Below are 23,225 nucleotides of genomic sequence, written 5' to 3' on the forward strand. Positions count from 1 at the left end.
CATTACTTGTGGTTGGTCTGTTCATATTTTCTATTTCTTCCTGGTTCAGTCTTAGAAGGTTATACCTTTCTAAGAATTTGTCCATTTCTTCCAGGTTGTCCATTTTATTGGCATACAGTTGCTTGTAGTAGTCTCTTAGGATGCTTTGTATTTCTGCGGTGTCTGTTGCAACTTCTCTTTCATTTCTAATTTTATTAGATGTCAGATGTCCACCACGTAGGTTTTACTCTCCATCCCCAGCTGAGGACACCAAGTCATTGTCTTTGCAGTAAGCCCCGCTCACGTGTGCCGTGTAGAGTCGATGGAATCAGCGGGAGAGCAGAGTGACTAGGAGGGACTGAGGTCCCTGTCTCCAAAGGCATTCTACATGATTCCCCAATGACCCCTAGCATTGCCTCCAGGGCATGTGTCACTCAGGTGGGACACAAGGAAGAACTGGGTAGAGATGGTTATCAGTGACAAGTTAGAACTCCTTGGGAGCCACAGGTTCAGAGATGGATCCTACCAGCCACTACGAAGGATCAGGCTGGGAAGGGAAGAAGGTGCCAGAGTCTCTGGGGAGCTGGGACATCGGATCTTTATCTTCATCTGCAGAGGGCATGGGCTTTTAAAAAGGGGAGAAGCCACCTTAGCCCACACTTAGCAACCTCTCAGTTCTGGGGTAGACTGCAGGGGTGGGGTGGGTGGGGTTGGGACATGTGACATGTGTCTCTGCAGAGATAGTAAGCCTGGGTACCACCCCCTGCCAGTGAGCATCCAAAGGAGGGAAGAGAAGCCTGGTCACGGCGTCAGGAGACCTGGGCTGCCCCTCAAGGGTGTCGCCTGGCCCTTCGGCATCAATTCTGTGTCCAGTAGGGGAGGGGAGGCGTTGAAGCTGTGGTCCACAAGTTCCTGCTGCCATTGGCTGGGCTGTGGCCAGGCTGAAGGACAGCATCCCAGTCTCTTATGTGACAGCTTGGTGGAATCCCCTGAGGCAGGAGAGAGGACCTGGGCAGATGGCAAGCAGCCTGGAGCTGCCTGCAGGCTGGGGAGGAGCCTAACACCTGGGCCCCACCCCCCACGCGGGAGGGAACAATGTGTCGGAAGCACCAGTTCAACTTGGTTCTTAGCATCCGTGCCACACTCGGCGCTACCAGATGCGTTCCCACAAAACCTGCCTCATTTTGTCCACTCACCAATCCTCATTTTACAGATAGGAACCCAAAGTTCAGTGCTGTTACTACTTGTTCTAGACCATGCATTCTTAACAAGGGTGCTGTTGCCCCCAAGAGGTGAAAATTTGTTCTTGGGGCATGGGTGGTGAAAAAAATCCTCCTCTTCATATGCATTTCACGCTATACGTAAAGTACCAAAACAGTTATGCAGGTATGTGTAGAGTCCATATACAGCTAGACAACAGACCTGTAGAATTAAAATTTCATGGGGAAAATTTTGCTAGTGACTCTTGACTATTAAGCCCTTGATCTATGGCTAATCCGAATCAAGATGTGCAGGAAGTGTAAACTACACACCGATTTCAACCAGTAGGAAAGCAGAATGTAAAATATCTCATTAATAATGGTGTGTTGAATATATGTTGAAATAATAACATTGTGGACATCTTAGTTTAAGTGAAATATATTTTAAAAATAAGTATCGCCTATTTCTTTAATTTTTTTTAATTTTAAAGAAATATAAATTATTTCTTAGGAAATACAAAATTACGGATGTGGCTCACATTCTCTTTCTAGTGGGCAGTGCTCTTGCAGACAACCATCTGTTAAGAGGAAGCATCAGCATTTGCACCTAGGTTTTCTGGTTCCCTCCCAAGCTGTTTCGTAATCCCACAGCTGCCTTCTCAGAGAAGATCTACCTGCTGTGTGACCCTAGATGTGCCTCTTAACCTCTCTGAGCCTTGGTTTCTCCTGACTGTTTGTAAATAGAAAAGCTCCCTCTGGCTGTAAGGTTCTATTCTAGACCCAGCTGAGAGCCTGGGGTCACCACAGAATAGGAGGTTCCCAATGACCTATCTCACCAGAAATGACAGTTCCATAAATAGCAAGGTCACCTGCTGTGTGTCTGCTTCTGGGGAAATCCCACATTTGCAAGATTAGAAGAGGAGCTTCTCACCTGAGACCAACAGAAAAGAGTGTTAGAATAAAAGATCATTTTAATGAAAAAGGGAGAAAAACAAAAGCTTTCATCTCTTGGGGGGAGGAGGAGATACAACCAAAAAAAAAAAAAAAAAGAGACTTTCACAAAGCCTTCCCATAATAATAGGGGCTAATAATACATCTTCCAAATGCTATTCTGCTAGATGGAACTGATGCTCAGATCTCCAATATGCCCACCCTTTTTTCCCCCTTTCCTAATGCCTAATTTAGGGGAGGTGGGAGAGAAAAAATCAATTCTATTTTAATTTCTTGAGAAAAATCCTGAATGAAGGAAAAATGTGATGGAGTGAAACTTCAGCCTTCAGCCCCGTGCTGACCCAGAATGTGTGATTATGTGATCAATGGATTTCTCCAAGGAAAGGCTGCGCAAATCTGCCCCCTGCCTTCACCTTCTGACAAGGAGGCCAGAAGTTCCAAGCTGGAAGGAGGAAGGCTCTGGGGGGCGTGGAAAATTCAGTCAGGTAGCAGCCCACTGGTCTCCCTCCAATCTCCAAATTTACTTCTACCCCAGCTCTCCTTAACTTTGGCATCCCTGTCCCCAGCTCTCTAACCAGGAGCTCTCCCTGTCCTTCCAAACTTCAGGTGTGTCCTCTCACTCCAGCTGACCTTTTGCCAAACAGGTTTCCCCCAGCAGTTTCTGGTCTCCCAGACCCTGGAAACAAGACTGGCCACTCATCATGGCACTGAGGCACTTGTCAGAGCACTGAGGTTAGTTAAGCAGGGGGACTCTAGATCCCCACTGCCTGAGTTCCAGGTCTGGCTCTGGCACTTACTACCTGTGAGAACCCTGCAAAATTACTTATTCTCCCCGTGCCTCAGTTTCCTCATCTGTAAAATGGGAAGAATAATGGTACCAGACTCAGAAACTTGTGGTGATTAAATGAGTCATTCATGGACAGCGCTTGGCATGGCTCCTGGCAGAGTTGAATGGCAATAAGTATTAACTCATATTGTTATTGCAATGAATTTCTACAGGGAAGTGAGAAGCAGAGGGTTGAGCCTTTGACTTCCGACCTGTGGTTCCATGATTCCAGACTAGCCAATCAATGTGACTTAGCAAACATTTATTTTTGTTCTTTCTTTTCTAAAATATTTAATTTTAAAATACTTTTAGACTTACAGAAAAATTGCAAAATTAGTACAGTTCCCACATATGCATCATCCCTTAATGTTAGCATCACACATGGCCACAGTGAAATGTATGAAGCGAGGAAGTTAACATTGATGAATATTTTAAACTACAATATGTGACTACTGTAATCTACAGACCTTATTTAAGTTTTACTTTGTTTTCCCACTGTTGTCCTATTTCCAATCCAGGATCCTACATTGATTGCAATTATTATTATTATGCCTTCGTTTCCCCCTAGTCTGGGACAGCCCCTCAGTCTTTGTCTTTTGTGAACTTGGCACTTTTGAAGAGTACTGGTCAGTCATTGTGTAGACTGTTCTTTAATTCAGGCTATGCGTTTTTGGCAAAACTACCACATAAAGGATATTCCTTCCTCCAGAGCCTCTTATCGGGAGGCACCTGATGTCCATATTTCTCATTACTAGAGTTGTTAACTTTGATCACTTGGTTAAGAAGGTAGCATGTATTTATTGAGCATATACTATGTTTCCTTTTGGGGCTACAAAAGTGAATAAAATGGTATCCACGCTCTCAAGAAACTCTCAAGTCTAATGGACAAATGATGTTCTACTTACTATTGCTGTGTAACAAACCACCCCCAAATTTAGTGGCATCAAACAACAACCTTATAAATGCTCACAGATTCTGTGGGTTAGGAATTTGAAAAAGCCTAGCTTGTTTCAGCCCCATGACATCTAGGGGCTCAGCGAAGAAGACTCAAATGGCCGGGGGTGACTAGTCAGCTGAGAACTGGAATCATCTGGAGGCTTGCGCACTTACCAGTCTGGTGCCTGGACAGTAGGACTCAAAGACTTGATTCAGCTGGGCCTCTTCATGTGCCCTGTGCTTCCTCACAGCATGGCCATCCCACAGGCTTAAACTTCTTAACACAACAGTTTAGATGCTGTAGACTTGACCAACCCCTGTGAACAGGTCAGAAGCTGCATAGCCTTTTTTTTTTTTTTTTTAAATAAATTTCTTTATTTATTTATTTTTGTCTGCATTGGGTCTTCATTGCTGCCCGTGGGCTTTCTCTAGTTGCAGCGAGCAGGGGCAACTCTTGGCTGCAGTGTGCGGGCTTCTTGTTGCGGTGGCTTCTCTTGTTGCAGAGCACGGGCTCTATGTGCGAGGGCTTCAGTAGTTGTGGCACGCGGGCTCAGTAGTTGTGGCGCACGGGCTTAGTTGCTCCGCGTCATGTGGGATCTTCCTGGACCAGGGCTCGAACCCGTGTCCCCTGCATTGGCAGGCGGATTCTCAACCACTGCGCCACCAGGGAAGCCCTGCATTGCCTTTTATGATCCAGTCTCTGAAGCCATACAGCACCATTTACTCCACACTCTGTTGGTCAAAGCAGTCACAAGTTCTCCTAGACTCCAGAGGGAGACATAAGTTCTACCCCTTGGTGGGAGGGCTGTCCAGGATGTGTGGCCATTTTTAAAAGGCACCAAAAATGGGAAAGCACTGAAGGGCCTTTCTACTTATACAGAGGTGGAAACTCAGACCCCAGAGGACAAGAGCTTCAGCAACTTAGGCCTCGTTAATTATTAAATACATAATTTAATTGAGTCATGGACCCAGCTGCAGGGATGCTTGGTAAGTCCCTCTGTGGGGAAGCAGGCCCAGACAGACCCACTGCAGAGCCTTAGAGCCTGACGGTTGCCGATACCCACAGCCAATGGTCCCCCTGGCAGCTGGTCACATACATGCACAGAGGGCTAAGGGCAAAGTGGCAGCTCTGGGTGGAAAATGCTGGACTTTGGCGTCAGAATGACTTCATTTCAAACCCAGCTGTACCACATTCTGAAGTTTATTACATTTTCATTATTAATCCTCATTTATTTGCAAATCTCATCGACTTCTACTCTGTGCCAAGCTCGGTGTTGGCAGTTATAGCAATGAATAAATAGCATCCAGGCCTTGGCCTCAGTGAAGGATTTCCCCAGGCTGTCTCTGCCAGAAGGGCCATTGGTGGGGCTGCAGGGTTCCAGGGAGCAGGGTCAAGGGATTATTCAACTTCTCTCTCATCTCCATGCCCAAAGCCAACCAGAGAGGAATTGGTCATGCAATTTAGCAACTTAACCAGGTTAAACTCAGCAGAACAGCAGTCAGCTGAGTGTGAAGTTGGAAGGCAAGCAGCTTACACTTAGAAACCTGAGAAATATTGCAATGCAGAGTAAAAGCAATTGGGAATATCACTAGACAGACTCATTGAGCAAAAAGACTTCTGTGAAAATAATAAAATCGTAGCACCCAGGACACCCCAGCACGAGATTAAAAGCCGAAAGGAGGTTTAAGCTTCATATTATTAAGCTGCATTATGACAGTTTAGGAAGAAAAAGCTTAGAGCCCTCAGAGTTGGTGGTGGCCCCGTTATGGGAATCTGACAGCATCTTTGAAATTCGGAGCAGTTTGAAAGAGTGAAACTGTCAGAATATCCCTCCCCTGTGGGGGAGAGAAGGGGAGAGGAGACGGAGAAGTAGCCCAGTGGTGAGGCTTGGAGGGGCTGAGATGCTAGTAGGGGGGTCATGTATTGACAGAAAGACACCACCTGAAGTCTGCCTGGGATCTGAGGGGCAGGGTGGTGATTTAGGGAAGAGAGTGGGGCGTGCATGGGAAGCACTCAGTACATGTTAATTCTTGTTATTATCACCTACTGGCCAGCCTCTCAGTTTTGGTTGCTGGGTGGTGAATACTAATGACCCTGGGCCAGTTGTATTCCGAGCTTGCTTTCTCCTAGTGTTTGATCCCAGAGCCACCAGGAAACCATCTGAAAGCAGAGAACAGGATATTGATTGGAAATCGGCAAAAGCCAAGTTGGGAAAACATCTTTCATCCCTGGCGACCAAGGGAGTCCACACAAGACTAGAACAAGCTCCCTGCAGGGCGACAGCAGGACTTTTGTACCCAGCAAATCGCAGGCATCATTCCCTGTGCTGGCAGCGCCTGGAAAGGAGCATTGCCCAGGCAGGCCCTGGCCTAGCCAGCCCAACGCACAGTCTGGGCCCCTGACTTTGGAGCTCAGCCTTAGGAACCAGAGAAGCCGGGCAGTGCCTACCCAGGGGTTTGTGCCCCATCCGATAGTTAGTAGAGCACTTTGGCTGGTGAGGTTACAAAATATATCCTAGTAATGCAGTCGCTGGTACGTGGTGGATCTAGGTTTCAGCAAAGGTTCTGCAAGGCTAAAATCCAATGGTCTCCCCTCCCCGGCTCTTCTCATTCCTGAATGTCAGCAGCATCCGAAGGATCAGGCTGGTGGACATTCACAGATCTTCCCCGGGAGTTCCCTGAAGAGACTCATCCCGCTTTGGGCCCGGTGCCACGTGTGGGCTCTACCCCATTCCTACATCTCTAGGGACCTTACCCTTCACCAGCCAGAGCTCAACAGCTCTCAGATTCACCCCCTTCTCTCCCTCCCCTCAGCTTCCAGTCCGAACCAGGCCTTCTTTGTCCCCTGTCATCTGGATGAGAGCCAGGCCCTGACTGTTCCTCCAGTCAGTTCAGAACCCCGTACCCTCGCCAGCGAAGGTGCCTCTGCCAATTCAACATGCATGAGCATCACACCTGGAGAACTTGTTAAGATGCAGGTTCCTGGACCCAACCCCAGACATTTTGATCAGTAGGTCTGAGATGGGCCCCTGATCTGCATCTCTAACAAGCTCCTGGGCGATGCTGATGGTATTTTGTCTCTGGACCACAATTTTAGTAGCACAATTCTTAAATACAGGTATGATGCTGTATCCCTCCCATTTAATGACTCTCTGCTGCCCTCAAGATAAAATCCAAGCATTTGAACGTTCACATAAAGACTTCCATGACCTGACCTCAATGCAGGACTGTCACAAACTGTCGCATGGGTTGTACACTATACCGCCAAGGGGATGAAACCCACTAAGCTACCTCCTGTATCTGTCAGGAGGACTATGGCTAGGCATTAAGAAAGGCATATTTTTTCCTTCTCACAACGGTACTTTCAGCTCACTGACGTACAGGGGGCTGGGATTGGGAGGCGGGGGTCAGCATCTGCCTAGAGAAATGCCTTTTTCTTATTTGCACAAAAGCACTCATAGGTCAGTAGCCCTCCTGCCCAAGGGCATCTCTCTGGCCTCCTCTTCCTTCACTCTCTGACTCCCATCACTTCCCCCCATCCTCTCTCCCACCCCCGTCATGTGGCTAACACCTTCACACTCTATGGTGAAGACTTCTGGACCCCAGAAGCCTTCTCTACTAGATGCTCCCAAGAACCATTTTCCCTTCCTTCAAAGCAGTAAACTACACGTGCCTTTATGACTCATTCCTGTGGTCATGCCCATCTCCTGCACTGGACTGTAAGTTTCTGAAGGCTCTCCAGTTCTTAGCACAGGGCCAAGTCCAGAGCTCACTGAATATTGGTTGTAGATTCTATTCTGCAGCCACAGAGACCTCACAGGTACCAAAACCCAGCATGCCACATTTTGTTGTGGTTTCTTAAACATTTTATTTTGAAATAATTCTAAATTTACCCCCCAAAAAGTTGCAAAAATAGTACAGGGAGTTCCGTACCCTTCACACAACTTCCCCAAATGTTAACATCTTCCCTAGCCGTGGTATGTTTATCAAAACTGAGACTTCACGGGGGCGTCCCTGGCGGCGCAGTGGTTAGGAATCTGCCAGCCAATGCAGGGGACACGGGTTCAAGCCCTGGTCCAGGAGGATCCCACGTGCTGCGGAGCAACTAAGCCCGTGTGCCACAACTACTGAGCCTGCATGCCACAACTACTGAAGCCCACGTGCCTAGAGCCCCTGCTCCGCAACAAGGAGAAGCCACCACAATGAGAAGCCCGCACACTGCAACGAAGAGTAGCCCCCGCTCGCCGCAACTAGAGAAAACCCTCGCTCAGCAACAAAGACCCAACGCAGCCAAAAATAAATTAATTAATTAAAACAAAAACAAAAACCGAGACTTCACATCTGTGCATTACTATTGACTGAACTCCAGACTTTTTTTTTTTTCCCCCAGATGTCCCAAGCTTTTCCCTAGGTGTTTTTTTCTCCTTCTAGGTGCCCACATACCACTTAGGTGTCGTGTCTCCTTATTTTCCTTGAATCTATGACAGTTTCTCGGGCTTTTCTTGTCTTTATGACTCTGACATTTTTTAAGAGTGATGACCATTACTCAGTCTGGGCTAGTCTGATATTGTCTCATGAATGGACGGAGGTTCTGGGGAAGAAGACCACAGGTGGTATGTATGCTTCTCATCACATACCAGGAAGCCCTTGATCTCAACGTGACTTGTCATTGGCAACATTGACCTTGATCCCTTGGTTAAGCCCTTGTCTGCCAGATCTCTTCGCTTTAAAGCTACATTTTTCCCTTTTCCATCGTAAGTCACTAGCTCCAGCCCACACTCAAGGAGAGAGAAATTAGGCTCCACCTAGCGGGAGGACGGTTATCAAAGAACTTGTGGTCTTATTACATTTGGGGAGAGATAATGTTATGCAAATATTCCATTTCTCCTTCATTTCACCCACCAACTTTAGCATTCATTAATGAATCCTGCCTTCAGCAACTATCACTGTGATATGCCAATGGTGAGTTTCCAGTTCCTTCCAGCATGCTGTTCTAGGATACTTTTCCTTGGCATGTGCCATATTTCATAGTTCTTCTGCTTAATCGCCTTCACGCTTTAGGGCTCAGATCCAGCATTCTCAGCCCTGGCTGCCCAGTCAGATCTCCTGGAGAACTTTTAAAATGTACTGATAAAAAAAAAAAAAAAGTACTGATGTCCAGGTCTTTGTAGCCAAAACGTTCGATTCAATTAGCGTGGAGTGGGTGCAAGCATTGGTACTTTTTAAAAGGTCTTCAGCGCATATGCTTTGGAGTCCAGGCTGAGGACCACTAGCCTAGCCCAGTGCTCTTGCAGCTTCTCTGGGATGCTGTCCTCACTCTCTCTGGCAGAAGCAGTTACTCCCAGGTCTCTGTTCCCAAAGAATTTGGTTACCTGCAATATCTACCAATGCCTCCGTTGGTCCCCGAAGTCAGGAACTGGGTCTTCTTCACCAGTGTTTCTCAAGAGCTCAGAACAGAGTCCAACACAGAATTGGTTCTTGGTGAACATCTGTTGATGGAGAGAATGATTCAATCACAATGGAAGCAAAAGCAGTAGTTGTCTGTGCACAGAAGTGGCAAGTCCCTGCACTCCCTCACTGGCTCAACAGTGTTAGAAACCCAGGAAAAGCAATATGTGTGTTGGTCATAATCATTTTTCTGCTGTTATTCTAGGCCTCAGCTCTCTAGGAAACACAAGGGCCCCATGGCCAAGAAGTCACTGGCATGTACATTGCAGCCATCTGTGCATTCACACTGTTCTTCAGAAGGAAACATGTTCACATTTTACCTTTAAATTGTCAGCGAACCAAAGCATCAACACTATACTTCTAACAAGAGGAGATTACCTTGAACTGGTCTCCTTTTATACATTTGCCTTGGAAGTCAAGAAGATGGAAAAGACCATGCCTGTAAACACTTTTACAATAGGTTTCACTGTGGTGAAACCGAGGCATCAGAGAACACTTCATGAATGGAGGGTCACCATCCGTCCTTCCAGCAAGCTGCCTGATCACACGCAGAGCTGTCCTCACCCTGGCTCGCACTTTGACCATGTCACCTCTCTTGGCCTCAGTTTCCTCAGCTGAGGAATGGGAATAACCATAAAGAATCCACACCATTTTTTTTTTAAGGATTAAATGAGATGATTTTTATGTGAGTCCCTCTTCACAGTGCCTGGCACAGAGTAAGTGCTCCAAAATGGTGTTTTCTTCATGACTGCATCTTCTGACGACCTGCTTCTGAGTCCTGGCCACTTCCCTCAGCTCTACTTTATCTCATATCTTCCTTTAACCACCATCCACCATCTCATCCTCAGGCCCAGAAACTTGTCAACTGCTCTCTTTGAACGTGGAACCTCGGTGGTCTAACCCTGTACCTGGCCCGGTGCCTGGAGCACAGCCTGGCTCAATCTAAGCACGTTCAATACGCAAGCAAGCCCTTCCTGATAGGCTCTTTGAGGGAAATTGTTTTCTGTTCTCCCCGCCTGTCTTGCCCCCTCCTCGTCAGCCCACGGTGGAAGGGCTGCCTGTTCTTCCCAAGATGTTCCCTGGTCCATGGCAGCTGGAGCCTTGATGCACAGACTAAAGTCACTCATGGACTCCCCCCTGGGGACTTACTTCTGAACAAAGGGGCTGCCTTCCAGGAGTAAAGAAGCTGTAGGTCATTCTGCAATATAAATCAAAACAGAAACTGGAATTAAAAGGGGTATTTTACCCTTCAAGAGCCCAAGACTCTGAGAGGTTAAGCAAATTGCTCAAGCCACATAACCTGGTTTGATCATTCATTCATTTATCCAAGGGGAAAAATGTGGAGCAAAAACCACATAAGACCTTTGCTCTCTTAGAGCTTAAAGTCTAGTCCAGGGCTCAGCAGACTCTTTCTATACAGGGTCAGAGAGTAAATATGTTAGACTCTGTGGGCTGTGGAGCTACAACTACCTAACTCTGCCTTTGTAGCGTGTCAGCAGCTATCACAGACAGTACAGAAATAATGGTGGGGCTGTGTTCTGGTCAGATTTTATTTACAAAAACAGACGATGAGCCAAATCTGGCTTTCAGGCTTTACTTTTTTGACTCCTGGGCTGATGGAAAAGGGACTCATCAATGAAATAATTTCATGGTTCAGTATAAAAGTAGTGGTTCAAAGGAGAGCCATGTGACTCTGGGAACATAAAATAGGAGGACCTGGAAGTCAGGGAAGGTGCTCATGAAAAGTGTCATTTTACTTGAGATCTTAGGATGAGGAGTCACTAACAAGGTGAAGGGAGGGAAAAAAGTATCTGAGCTGGCAGAATAGCTGGTGCAAAAGCCCTGTGACAGTAGGGACCATGGCTCTTTTCAGACACTGAAATAAGTCCTGGAATGCAAGATAGAAGGGCAGGAGGGGACTTCCCTGGTGGTCCAGTGGATAAGCCTCCACGCTCCCAATGCAGGGGGCCTGGGTTCCATCCCTGGTCAGGGAACTAGATTCCACATGCATACTGCAACTAAGAGTCCGCATGCCACAACTAAGACCTGGCGCAGCCAAAATAAATAAATAATGAATAAATTTTTTTAAAAAAATAGAAGGGCAGGAGAGGCAAGCTCATGCAGTGAGGTGGTGGAGAACCACAGGGTAAGAACGTGGTCCTAATCCCGAAAGCTATGGGAAACCATTGCTCTTTTGATTCCAAGGGGTGATTGGATTCTTGTTATGAAGTGCTCACTCTGGCTTGTGGCTGGGGATCCCACTGAGAGCGACCGGGAGAGACTGGGGTGGCCTTGAGCTCTTCATTGCAGCCAGAGCCCCATCCCTGGAGCCCAGGGCAGATAGGCAGCTCAGCACTCTTTCCCCCTACTACCTCCTTATTTTATGTTTGCTATTCTAACAAATCTTCCTCTCTCTCCACTTCCCAATGAAGAGTCACATTGCAGGGTGCGTTTTACGGTCCCAGCTCCATCCCATTCAATTTTTCTCACCTTCCTTCTTTCCCTCCCCAGCCCGATCCCTCACTACCTTCGTAAAACTTGAAAGTTAAATTTTTCAAAGACTGTTTCTGACAAAGCAGTGGGAATTAGATTTGGTGAAGCCCTTCATAAAAAATTGAAGACACGCTATATTAACATACATTGATTTATTCATAGTGTTTCATTACAAGTAAGTGAGGATCCTGTAATAGCAGGAAAGGTTAGGAGAGCAGGGGAGCACAGTATATTATATTGACAGCTAGGTGGAAATTGAGTCGCTTCTGGATTGAATTTGGAGCACAGAAAAGGAATTGGCTAGTAAATAAGGCATGAATTTTACCACCCATTGTCTGTATATCAATGTAGTTGCCATCAGCCCTGGCAGGGGACGGGGGCAGAATTTGCAAAGGATGCTCCAGCACGACTTCTCCCCTGGTGGCCTGGGTTAGCAGACACAGGCAGAGCTCTCCAAACATCTGCCTTCTTCTGCCACTGGGGAAAACTGGAATCCAGCTGCACACAGCTCTCCTGTTTGCTCACCACTATCCAGTCAACACTGGACTTTTCTTGGTCCTCCCAAGCCTTTTCCCACCCCAGGTCTTTGCCTGGTTAGTTCCCTCTGCCTAGAATCTAGAGTGTTCCTTCCTCTACTCTGACTCTGTATCACCCCCAGGTATTAGCTCAGTTCTCCCCTGAGATGCCTCCCTGAGCACTTCGCCTTAGTTTGGCATTTCTCAGAAGCAGAGCCTGAGACAAGGATTTGAACACGAGCAGATTATTAAGTGTGGGAAATACTAGGGGGTGGGGAAGGGAAAGAAAGTAGCCAACGATGGGTGTGTTTTCCAATCAACTACCTATGGAGGCAAGTGGAGTGGCATCCCTCAGGGAAATCCCAGGCATGCTGCAGGGGTATCCCAAGAGGAGCCGTGGAATGTATTTATCAACTCCCATTAATCCAGTCTCTGGGGGTGTGAATTAACCAGCACTTCCTGTCAGTACCCAGGGAAAAAGCCCTCAAACAAAGAGAGGCAGATGTTTGCAGTGCTTGCCTTTGAGAAGGCCTGGAGTAGGCGGGGTGACCGGGCCCCCCCCGCCCCAGGGATCTGCTAGATGGGTGCCGCTGCCAGCTCTGCTAGCACTATGGCCAATTCCTTCAGTTCTGTACATTTCTCCTCCTGGGCTCACCGAGCTTCAGACAAAGTCTGGCCTCTGTCCTCGACATGTGACATCAGTTGCTACACTGCACTGCTCCTGCTTCATAGGGGATAGAGAAGTTACTGCTTTCTCCAGAACATTTGGTGCCCTAGCCAGAAACAGCCAACTGCTTATTTTTGAAGTAAAGTTGGTATATTACCTTTTCTGCCTGGATTTGGCCTTCCTGACAAGCATGGGACATTCCTGACAAAAGACAAAGTGATGTGAGGTGTCTGTGTAGTTGACTTACCTCTTTCTAGAACAGAAGACCTTGAGGACAGAGCCTAGCCGGTGTTCATTGCGTTCATTTGCTAGGGCATGGGAGCACACAGTGCAGGTCCTGGAATAGTACAGGAGTATGCGGGGGATGGTTGTGGAGGAGCAAATGAGTGAATGAATGAATGAAACCCAACAGATCTGGGTTTAGTCTTGGGTTAGTGATAGGACACCAAATAACCGTGACAGTGCATGATCTATGGCTGCATGTGACAGCCGCATGAATCTCACACAGGACGTTGAGAGAGAGAAGCCGACACTAAAGAGCACACTCTGTACGATTCCATTTATATAAAGTTCAAAGCCAGGCAGAGCTAGTCTGTGCTGTTAGAAATCAGGGTAGAGGGTATCCGTGCTGGGGCGAGGAGGGAAAGGATTGGAAGGGGGCATGAGGGGAAAATCTCGGGTCTGGTAATGTCGTGTCTCTTGATTGGGTGTAGTTAGATGGTCCTGTCCAGTTAGTAAAAATTCATTGAGCTGTATAATTTTCTGTATATATATTATACTCTAATAAAACACTTTTAATAGAACAAACTAGATAAACAAAAAAAACCTGAGTTTGCCTCTTTAACAGCTGCGTAATTTAGAAATGTGCTTCTCAGAGTGTGATCCTTGGGGGCCAGTGCCAGGGGTGCCAGCTGTTTTGTTACATTCACAGCAGGATAAGTGCAGAAGTTAACAGTGAGCATCTAGAAACTTTTTAGGACCTGGACATTGCTGTGACACCCGTATGTGTGGTCAGTGGACACGTCTCCTTGCCCATAATGTAGAACAGTTTGGTTATTGCCAAACTCACATGATGAGTCATGTGTGATGTGGTCTTTGGACCATTATAGGTCTGCAGTGGACTGGGAAACAGAAATGGGTCTTCACCATGGATATTTCGAAAAGCGTTGGTTTAGTACAAATTGTTGCCAGTTGAGCCTCAGTTTCTCCAGCATTAAAATGAGAATAAATATGCTGACATCAGCAAGGTTTTAGGGAAGACAGACTAGATAATGCACAAGAGGGCACCAGAGAGCACCACGTGGAGTAGCGGGGTGCGTGAGGCATTTTTTTTTTTTTTTTTTTTTTTTTTTGCGGTACGCGGGCCTCTCACTGTTGCGGCCTCTCCCGTTGCGGAGCACAGGCTCCGGACGCGCAGGCTCAGCGGCCGTGGCTCACGGGCCCAGCCGCTCCGCGGCATGTGGGATCTTCCCGGACCGGGGCACGAACCCGCGTCCCCTGCATCAGCAGGCGGACTCCCAACCCCTGCGCCACCAGGGAAGCCCTTGAGCTGCATTTTTAACTAGCCTTCCAGATAATTCTTATCAGGATGCTACACTTGGACACTGCTCTGTGGCCACATTGTCCACTGTGATGGCCAGTAGCCACGCGGGATCCCTGCGCTTTTGAAATGTGGCTTGTCCAAATGGAGATGCACCATATGGTAAAATATATACTTGATTGCTAAGACCTAATACGAATAAAAGAATAGAAAATATTTCATTAATTTTTTTTTTTGATTGCAGGTTGAAATGATAACATTTTACATCTACTGGGTTTAACAAAATGTATTACTAAAATTTATTTTACTTTATGTTCTTACATTTTTTCCTTTAATGTGACTATTAGAAAATTGAAAATTATGTCTGTGGCTTAAATTGTATTTCTATTGGATAGCGGTGCTCCAGAGCCTCAGCCATGGAGTGTTGGGAGACTGGGATCATCTGTAAGGTGGATGCTAACAGCAGAAGTGCTGACCAAGCTCAGACGCCTTCTGCCTTCCTCCCCTGATGTTCCTCCATACGGACTCCACCCAGCTTCCTGGGTGAGGCACTGATATGTTTGTTTGCTGGTTCCTTGTACAGATCAACTACAAGGCCGTGGGTTCATTGGACCCGAGTGCCGACCTCTCCAGCCAGAGGGGCAAAGTGTTCAAGCTTCGGAATGAAACCCACCACCTCTTTGTGGGTCTGTACCCCGGGACCACCTACTCCTTCACCATCAAGGCCAGCACAGCAAAGGGCTTTGGGCCCCCTGTTACCACCAGGATCGCCACCAAAATTTCAGGTATCTGTCCTAGAAGGGGGAAAGGGGGAAAGGAAGAAAGGTGGTGGTGGTGGTTTTTTCCATTCCTAATATCCCTGGGAGTGAAAAAGGGCAGAGCCAACCGTCACCATGTGACTTTGGAGCAACAAGGACAGTGCAGTCCCTTGTGTGTCACTGCTGTAATCCCATGAAGAAAACCTAATCCATGAACTTCCTAAAGTATAAAAAATATATCAATTAGACTAGACCAGAGGGGTTGCTGAGTGATTCACCAAATAATTTATCTAGCACACAGTTGCCTTAAGTAGTACATTTTCCCCATACAAATTGGTTTGTAAAAATGTGATTGAGTTTCAGGAGTATTCCTTTTGGCAGTGCAGGGCACAGCACAGGTTCTCATAAAACGTCTGATGAATGAATGAACAAACAAATGAGTGAATGACTGTTACAGAGCCATAGCAGTCCAGGATGTCACCTGCCATCACCAGTAGGGCGCCCTCCCCCACCAGACAGCATCAAAGCAGAATTATCTCAGACCCCTTTTTTACAGTTTACATTTTTTTCAGAATACGCATGCAGTTCTGGTCTGCATCCATATTTTGCATAGATACAGACCCACCGTGTTTTTTGTAGCTTAATGTTTCCACTTATCCTTAAACCATAAGCATCTTCCATGTTGCTACATTGCTTTCATTATAATGTTCTGTCAAGTGGATGGACGTAATTTAATTAAACCTTCCCCTGTGGTTGGATATATTTGGTGCTTCCATGTTTTTATAAAATAATGCTTCAATAAACATGTTACAGAATAAAGTTTAATTTCTTGGCTTGGATTATGACTTTAGGATTAAATTCCAGGAATTGAAATAGTGAATTAAAAGCGATGTGGGTTTAATAGCTCTTAATACAAATGGCTAAATTACCTTCCCAAGGGGTTAGATTTAGTTACACTTCTATCAGAAGGGAGGGTCTCAGGAAGAAAAAAAAAGATAAGAGGAACTAGCTCATCACTGCTGTAATTTGCATTTGCATTTTAGATATGTTTAGGGTTGACTCTGCACTCACATCTTTAGGTGCTTATATTTCCTGCATTCATCTGTTTATTTGGTATGGAACTTCTTGATTCATGAGGGTTACCAGCCACATCATTGCTACCCTTCTCCAGACTCTTCTGTACCTTGAAGGAACCTACGGGCAGGTTGGAAGTCAGGACCTCCTTTGCTGAAAGCCTGGGATGCCATGTGACTCTCATCCTACCCTTCCCCAAACACCTCCTCTCTAGGCATCCTGAGTGTCTTGAGGGAGGTGATGAGAGGGCTTTGAGACCTTTGCTAAGCTCCCTTCTCTCTGTTCTCTGTCCAGCTCCATCGATGCCTGAATACGACACAGACACCCCACTGAATGAAACAGACACGACCATCACAGTGATGCTGAAGCCCGCTCAGTCTCGGGGAGCCCCTGTCAGGTGAGGAGGGTACTTAACCTGGCGTTTGCCATTTTCCTTCTCTGCACCGTGCATGCCTCCAGCTGAATGATGTCACTGGCAATGCCCATGGGCAAGACTGGCCAGGAGCAAGGCTTCCTGGAGGAAAAGGGTCCACAGCCCCAAGCCCCGTTCAGAGGGGCTATACTGAGCCAGGAGCCCTGTCTCCCTACTGTGGGCCACTGGGACTGGTTTAGCGGGAATGTGCTGATGGGGACCTGAGGAGGGCTGGGAGAGAACTTTCTGGAACATACCTATGGTAAATGTATTTAGTCCGGTTGGAGGCCCAGAAACACAGTATCCTGGCAAGATCACCTTTACGTGTCCAACTGCCATTAACAGACAAGCAGACAGATTCACTGAATGCTAAAAACAACCTGCTCAGAGATTATGAAGGGACACGACCTCAGGGCTGGTCCAGTTTATGGCCTTGGTGTTCCACAGGGGACTTGAATTCAGAGTCATACTGCTGATTTTAACAAGAGGCTGCTGGAGTCCAGGAGTGTACCTACTACACTCCAGGCAGTGAAAGCATCTCAGAAGCTAAGCTGATCCCATGGAAGTCCATGGGTTCACGGCTGTCAGGAAGGTGGTCATCTCTTTTAAATAAGCTACACTATGTACAAGGGCAGCAGCTCCAATGTTGACTGCTGGCTTTTGCTCAGAGCTCAAGGGACTACAGACCCTGAAAGCCAAGCAAGAGTGTTGGGTAGAACAGCTTTCAAATTAGCTCAGTTCAGTTCAACGAGCATGCATGGAGTATTTTATATGCCAGGAATGGAGCAGCGTACAGGGGACGAAAACGATTCACTTATTCATTCATTCGATAAACGTTTCTTGAGCACTCACTCCGTGTCAGGCACTGTTTAAGTGCTTGGGACAGGCTAGTGAACGAGCTGTGTATAACTCATGCTCTAAAGAAAGTCAGACTCTAGTTACGGGGACAGAAATGTGAAAACATAACTGCACTACAGTGCATGCTTGTGGAGATGCCCAGAGGCCGTTACAAGAGCTCACAGGAGAGAAGTCCCAGAGGAGGTGACACTGAGCTATATCTTAAATGTTGTCTAAGATTTCACCAGAGTGGTAACAGGGTCCAGCATGAACAAAGGCATGGAGGAAGGAGGAAGCTTGCCATCGCGGGGAGCAACCAGGAATCGTTAAATTTGCCTTCGCATAAAGGTCAAGGCAGGAGTGGTGGGGTGGGAACAAGGGCCATGTTTGAGAAGCTCAGCCTTGTTTGAGGGGCCCTGGGGAGCCACTGAATAGCCACATGCAGTGTCTCTTTTATGATACTGTAGGCTGGGAGATCAGCCGGGAAGGAGGCTATTGAGATGCTCTAGTTACCTGTTTGCCAACCTGGGCCCAACTCTACCCAGGAATTACAGGCACTGGAGCAGATAGAATCAGCTGCCAGTTTGGAAGTTCCCATCTATTCTCTAGACTTTGGAAAGTGTTCTATCCTAAGTAAGGTGGGTCTTCAGGCTTTCAAACAGGTGTGGATAGAGGTTGTAGGCACCTGAACTAAGAACATTTGCCTTATAGTCTACACATAGGTTGTTCCAGGACTGTCCTACCTGTGATGAGCCAGAGCGGATGGTGGCTCTGACATCACACAAGGAGGTGTTGAGTTACTGTGTTTCTTCCTGTTACTCTTATGCCACATTGTCATTTACTTCCCTCTATACACTGAGATACGTTATCCTGCTTTTCAGATGAAGAGACTGAGGCTCAGAAACGCACAAGGGCTCACAGACAGGGAGTAGGAAGGCTGAGCTTGAACGCAGGTCCTCCAGGACCTGTGTGCCCAATCACACATTCCATCTTGGCCATCCATGTCTCACCTCCCCTTCACAGCTCTCACCTCTGTCATACAGCAGCATTGGGCATGTTTCAGAGTCTCAGAAAGCTTCCCAGATGGCAAGAGTCTGGCCCAGAAAAGAGAAGCCCAGTTAGCAGCTGACCCAGGGTCAGAGGCCAGATCTGCCCTAAAACCCAGGACCTTTCTATGGTAGACCCAAGTGTCACCTTTCATTGCTACAAGCCTACAAAACTGTCAGCAAAAGAACCTGGTCAGCTGGCACCCCACTGTGTGGCTTCTTGGTGGCTGTGGATTCAGCCCAGCTTCCCACAGTCTTCTGGCTGCTGTGTGGGGCAATGAAAAGGATGTGAGTTCGGTGGCAGTGAACCTGGGTTCAAATGCTGATCTAATGCTGCTCTGTGACCTTGGGCAAGATACTTAATCTCTCTGAACTTCAGTTTTCCTTATCTGGAAAGAATAGACTGGAGATATTTCACCAAAGCTTAATGAGATGTACATGTGAGCCAAAGCAGCGCAGGCTGTCAGAGAGTTAGTTCCTTTGTTAGCTTTGCTTCTTCTCTGTGGAACTTAGGAAGTTCTGTTCAAAATGGTTTTTGCAAATCCACCCCACTATAGGGTCACAGTGTTGCCCGCTTCCTTCCTGTTCAAATTTCCAAAGCTGTTCGAGACCCCGATTTCAGGGTGGGGAAGGAGGTGCTTTGCTTTTTCCTTAAGAGCCCCTAACTTCTTTCTGGCACAGATTCAGAAAAATGTCTCTTCTAATTGTCCTGAGAAATAAGTAATCTGTGTCCTTCCTAGTGATAGGAATCAAGTTAATTTTTGTACAGAGGATCAGGGACCCATCCTCAGGGTGAATCAGATTATATGTCCGTGAACCTCTGAAAACTCCTCAGTCAGCTGAACACAGATGGAGTAATTATCACCATGTTTTATTGGGCAACTCCTATGATCCAAGAATTTAATCTCTGCTAACCTATGAGTAGTACTATTATCTCCCTGTTTGAAATGAGGACACTAAAGTTCAAGGTCACAGAGCCTGTAAGTGATGAAGCCAGGACTGGTACCCAGGCCTGCCTGACTCCAGAGACCAGCAAATCGGTCGTCTGAGCATCCCAAACCCATGTTCTTGGGAAAGCTTTTCTAGCCTCCACAGAGAGAAGCCCCTTACGCCTTCCTTCTGAGCCTGCAGACTCAGTTTGCACATCTGTTTAATGAGCTCGTGCATCCTAAGACCACAGTAAATTCGTAGGTGGGAATGGAAGTGCCCCAGTAGCGGTGAGAAATGACGGTTGGCAGGGAGTGAAAAACAGGACAACTCTACAAAACCGACACAGGGACTCAAGAAACAAGGAGGTCCACATGCTGTAGCCCCTGCTGCCCCTCACAGCCACGGGTATTCATTTGTTGTTCCTGGTTCACCCTAAAAAATGTACCATTAGGTCCCACGTCTTCAAGTTAAAAGAGCCAGCTAGCTTCCATTTGATGAGCGCGCACCGGCCGAGTGCCTGTCACTCTACGTAAACTGTTTGCCTCCTCACAGCATTGCCGTAATAGCTTCCCTGTTGTGCAGATATGGAAACTGAGATACATGGAAGCTAAGTGCATTGACCCAAGCCATGAAAAAAGCGAGTGGTGCAGGCACAATTTAAACCCCGTTCAGCCGCCCCTCAGCCAACACTCACATCTCTCTAGCCACGCCACCTCCCTAGGAGAAGGTCCTACGTGATGTATTTTGGTGACATTTCCATCGGAAAAAAATTTAAAATAAATGTCACTGCTCAAAGGGGCAATGCCTGGTGTCTGGAAAAGTCTGGCTGCTTTTCTTCTCAAGGCCCTAGATCACTGAGGGTGGGTAGACACTCAGTTTCTGGAGTTATTTTCAGACTGTTGCTTGGGCATTTGCCAAGAAGGGAAGAGACTAATCAGTGCCAGCCAACAGGGCTTCCGGGACAACCGCAGTGACAGCAGTGGACTATCACAGTAGACTTCAGTTACTTTAACCCTTTGTCACCTTGAACTCTGGGCACTGGAGTGCCCCGTGGGAGGCAGCTGACCATTAAGTCATTCAACAAATATTTATTGGGCAGGAACTGAGGTAAGCAATGAGGATATAGCAGGAAGCAAGAGAGACACACACCTGTCCTCCTGAGGCTTATCATCCAGTAAGTGTACATGTGAACGGGGCAGGGAGGGGACCATTAAGCCATTAAGGAAACAGGATCATGAAACCAGCAAAACAAGATGACATGAAGCCGGTAGAGACAGTGACTGTATCGACTGAGAGGAGGGGTAGACGGGCTGGAGAGATGGACACAACCCAGGCAAGCGGACCGGTGTGGAGTCCTGCAGGCAGGGGAAGCACGAGCCTTGAGAAAACAGCAGACTCGCTCTGTGACCACAGGACCCTAAGAGCTCTCTAGATGCACTGGGTCAAGGATGCCCGGAGTCGTGTTTTATACTTGATAGTTCCTTTCATTCCATTGTAGCATCTGATCGTCACTTACCCAGTGGGTAAGCTGCACAGGAAATACCATCTCCATCTTAGAGGAGAAGCTGAAATCTAAGATGTTAAGTGATTGGCCCAAAGGTCACGGAGCTCATTACACGTAGAGCCAGTCCACGGACCTAGCTTCCTGCCTCTGAGTTCACTGTTCTGAGTTCCTCGTGGCTGGGATGTCAGACGATGCCTGGGTGACCTTCTGGTGAGATGCTGTGGAGTGAACCTCTTCCACCTAGGGAGTGAGGGGTAGACAGGACAATTCTGGTTGCGTGGGCGCAGCCGGTAACTTGTGAAGCCCAGCGTAACTCTCTCCGAGTGGAGAGTCTTCCTATTCTCCAACAGACTCACGCCTGAGCCTCAGCCCCCGGGCCACACGCACACAGGCTGTTCTTCCTCCTTCTTCCAGCAATGCTCTGACCCTGGTTGAGCCAAACCCCAGCCCCTGCTGTGCTGCTTGCTGCCCCTCTGAAGCCCTGTGGCTCTGACTGGTAGGACTGAGTATGCAGGGAGGCAAGGAGGGGCGGGGAGGGAAGGTTGCCGTGCGGGGGCTCCTGCACCCTCATCGCTCCAGCCAAACCACCCTGGCAGTGTGGCCACTTTTTCTAATACCCCACAATGGAGATTTATTGCTTTTGCATTGCTTTCCCCAGGCCTTCAAAGATATATTGGTTTTTAAGTGACAGAATCCCAGAATTGCTTAAAAGGTCAATCAAATAGTGACTAGAATCTAATATTCAGCTCGGCACACGCCAAGCCTTCTTCCCCCACACCCCACCTGTCATGCTGGTGTAGCCGTAGTAACCTTCATAAGAAAGTAGCTGGGCCGTGAATTAATCACCCGTAATGCAGTCCCTGAAGGGAAGTCCAGGGCAGAGCCCCAGATTCTGTAGCAGACCCTCCTCTGGACCCGCAGCGGGCTTCCTTGAAGATGCCTCCCCCACCCCAGCCCCTGCTCTCTCCTTCCCATTCCGTCAGTCCCTGGGAGCTTGGGGATTAGCTCTTCCTTCTCCCTCCTACCACTCTCCACCCCGCCCTCCTGACCTGCCAGGGCGGCTTTCTGGTCTGCCTGTCCTAAGTTCCTCTTTCTTCAGTCCCTCCCCCACTGAGGGACCGGTGGACTGGTCTTTTGGAAGCACAGATCGGATCAAGTTAACTTTCCTGCTTAAAATTCTTAAATGGGTCACTGGCTTCCTACCGCATTATGTTCAAGCTTCTTAGCGTGGAATTCAAGGCCCATCTGAATCCGGTTCTCACCTTCGTTTCTGATTCCATTTCCTTTTACTCTGTCCCTTTAGCAGGTTTTACTCAACAGCGCCATGTACGCTTCCTTCATCATTCTTTCAGGAGCTTTTAATTGTGTTATACATTTGTTTGTATGTTTTCTTTGGTTTCGTTTCTTGCATGCCCCTCACTAAACTGTGAGCTCCAGGCAACCTGGAAGTTTGACACTAATGGATTCCTTTCCCTGCGACAGGGTCTGGCTTTCGTAGGTAGTCCAAAAAACAAAACAAAAAAACCCCAAAAAACAGAAAAAAAACAACAGCTAAGTAAGTAAGGAATTCAGCCAATCTGGTGGTACCTGGTAGATACAGGGTACTGGGACAGTAGAGATGCACTTTGCAGGCCCTGCCTTTACCTGCCTCCTTTTCTGTGAGAGCTCAGTCCAATAGAAATGCCTGCGTTGATGGAAGTGTCCTATATCTGCTGTCTGATAGAGTCATAACTAACCACACGTGGCTATTAAGCACTTGAAATAGGACTAGTGCGACGGAGTAACTGATCTTTAAAAGTTTTATTTTCATTAGTTTAAATATAAAGAGTCACACATGCTAGTGGCTACCGTTTGGATGTGCAGGTCTATAGGGAAGATAAACAGAAAAAGAAACAATGCGGAAGAGCCTGTGTACTTGGTTGGAGGTTTGTATGAGAGTTCAGTGTGGAGGTAGCCATCATTAGCCTGGTGAGCTCAGGGGCCAGGAGGCCTTCCTGGAGGCAGTATTGCCTGAGACCTGCCAGAGGAGGAAGCGACATGTGCAGGAGCTGGGCTTCCCTGGTGGCGCAGTGGTTGAGAGCCCGCCTGCCGATGCAGGGGACACGGGTTC

The 23,225-nt window shown here is 47.5% G+C and overlaps 1 protein-coding gene across 2 annotated transcripts in view; it reads left to right on the forward strand.

The window, feature by feature from the left end:
• The window catches only part of PTPRT (protein tyrosine phosphatase receptor type T), a 1,083,615-nt gene that overhangs the window by 789,684 nt on the left and 270,706 nt on the right, over positions 1-23,225 (forward strand). For both annotated transcript variants that reach the window (XM_024128402.2, XM_024128403.2), the window contains exons 10-11: positions 15,138-15,339; positions 16,681-16,783. In XM_024128402.2, the coding sequence (XP_023984170.1) occupies positions 15,138-15,339; positions 16,681-16,783 (305 nt within the window). The remainder of the gene's footprint in view (positions 1-15,137; positions 15,340-16,680; positions 16,784-23,225) is intronic.

The sequence above is a fragment of the Physeter macrocephalus genome, chromosome 14 (assembly GCF_002837175.3).
Source record: "Physeter macrocephalus isolate SW-GA chromosome 14, ASM283717v5, whole genome shotgun sequence".
Lineage (NCBI taxonomy): Eukaryota > Metazoa > Chordata > Mammalia > Artiodactyla > Physeteridae > Physeter > Physeter macrocephalus.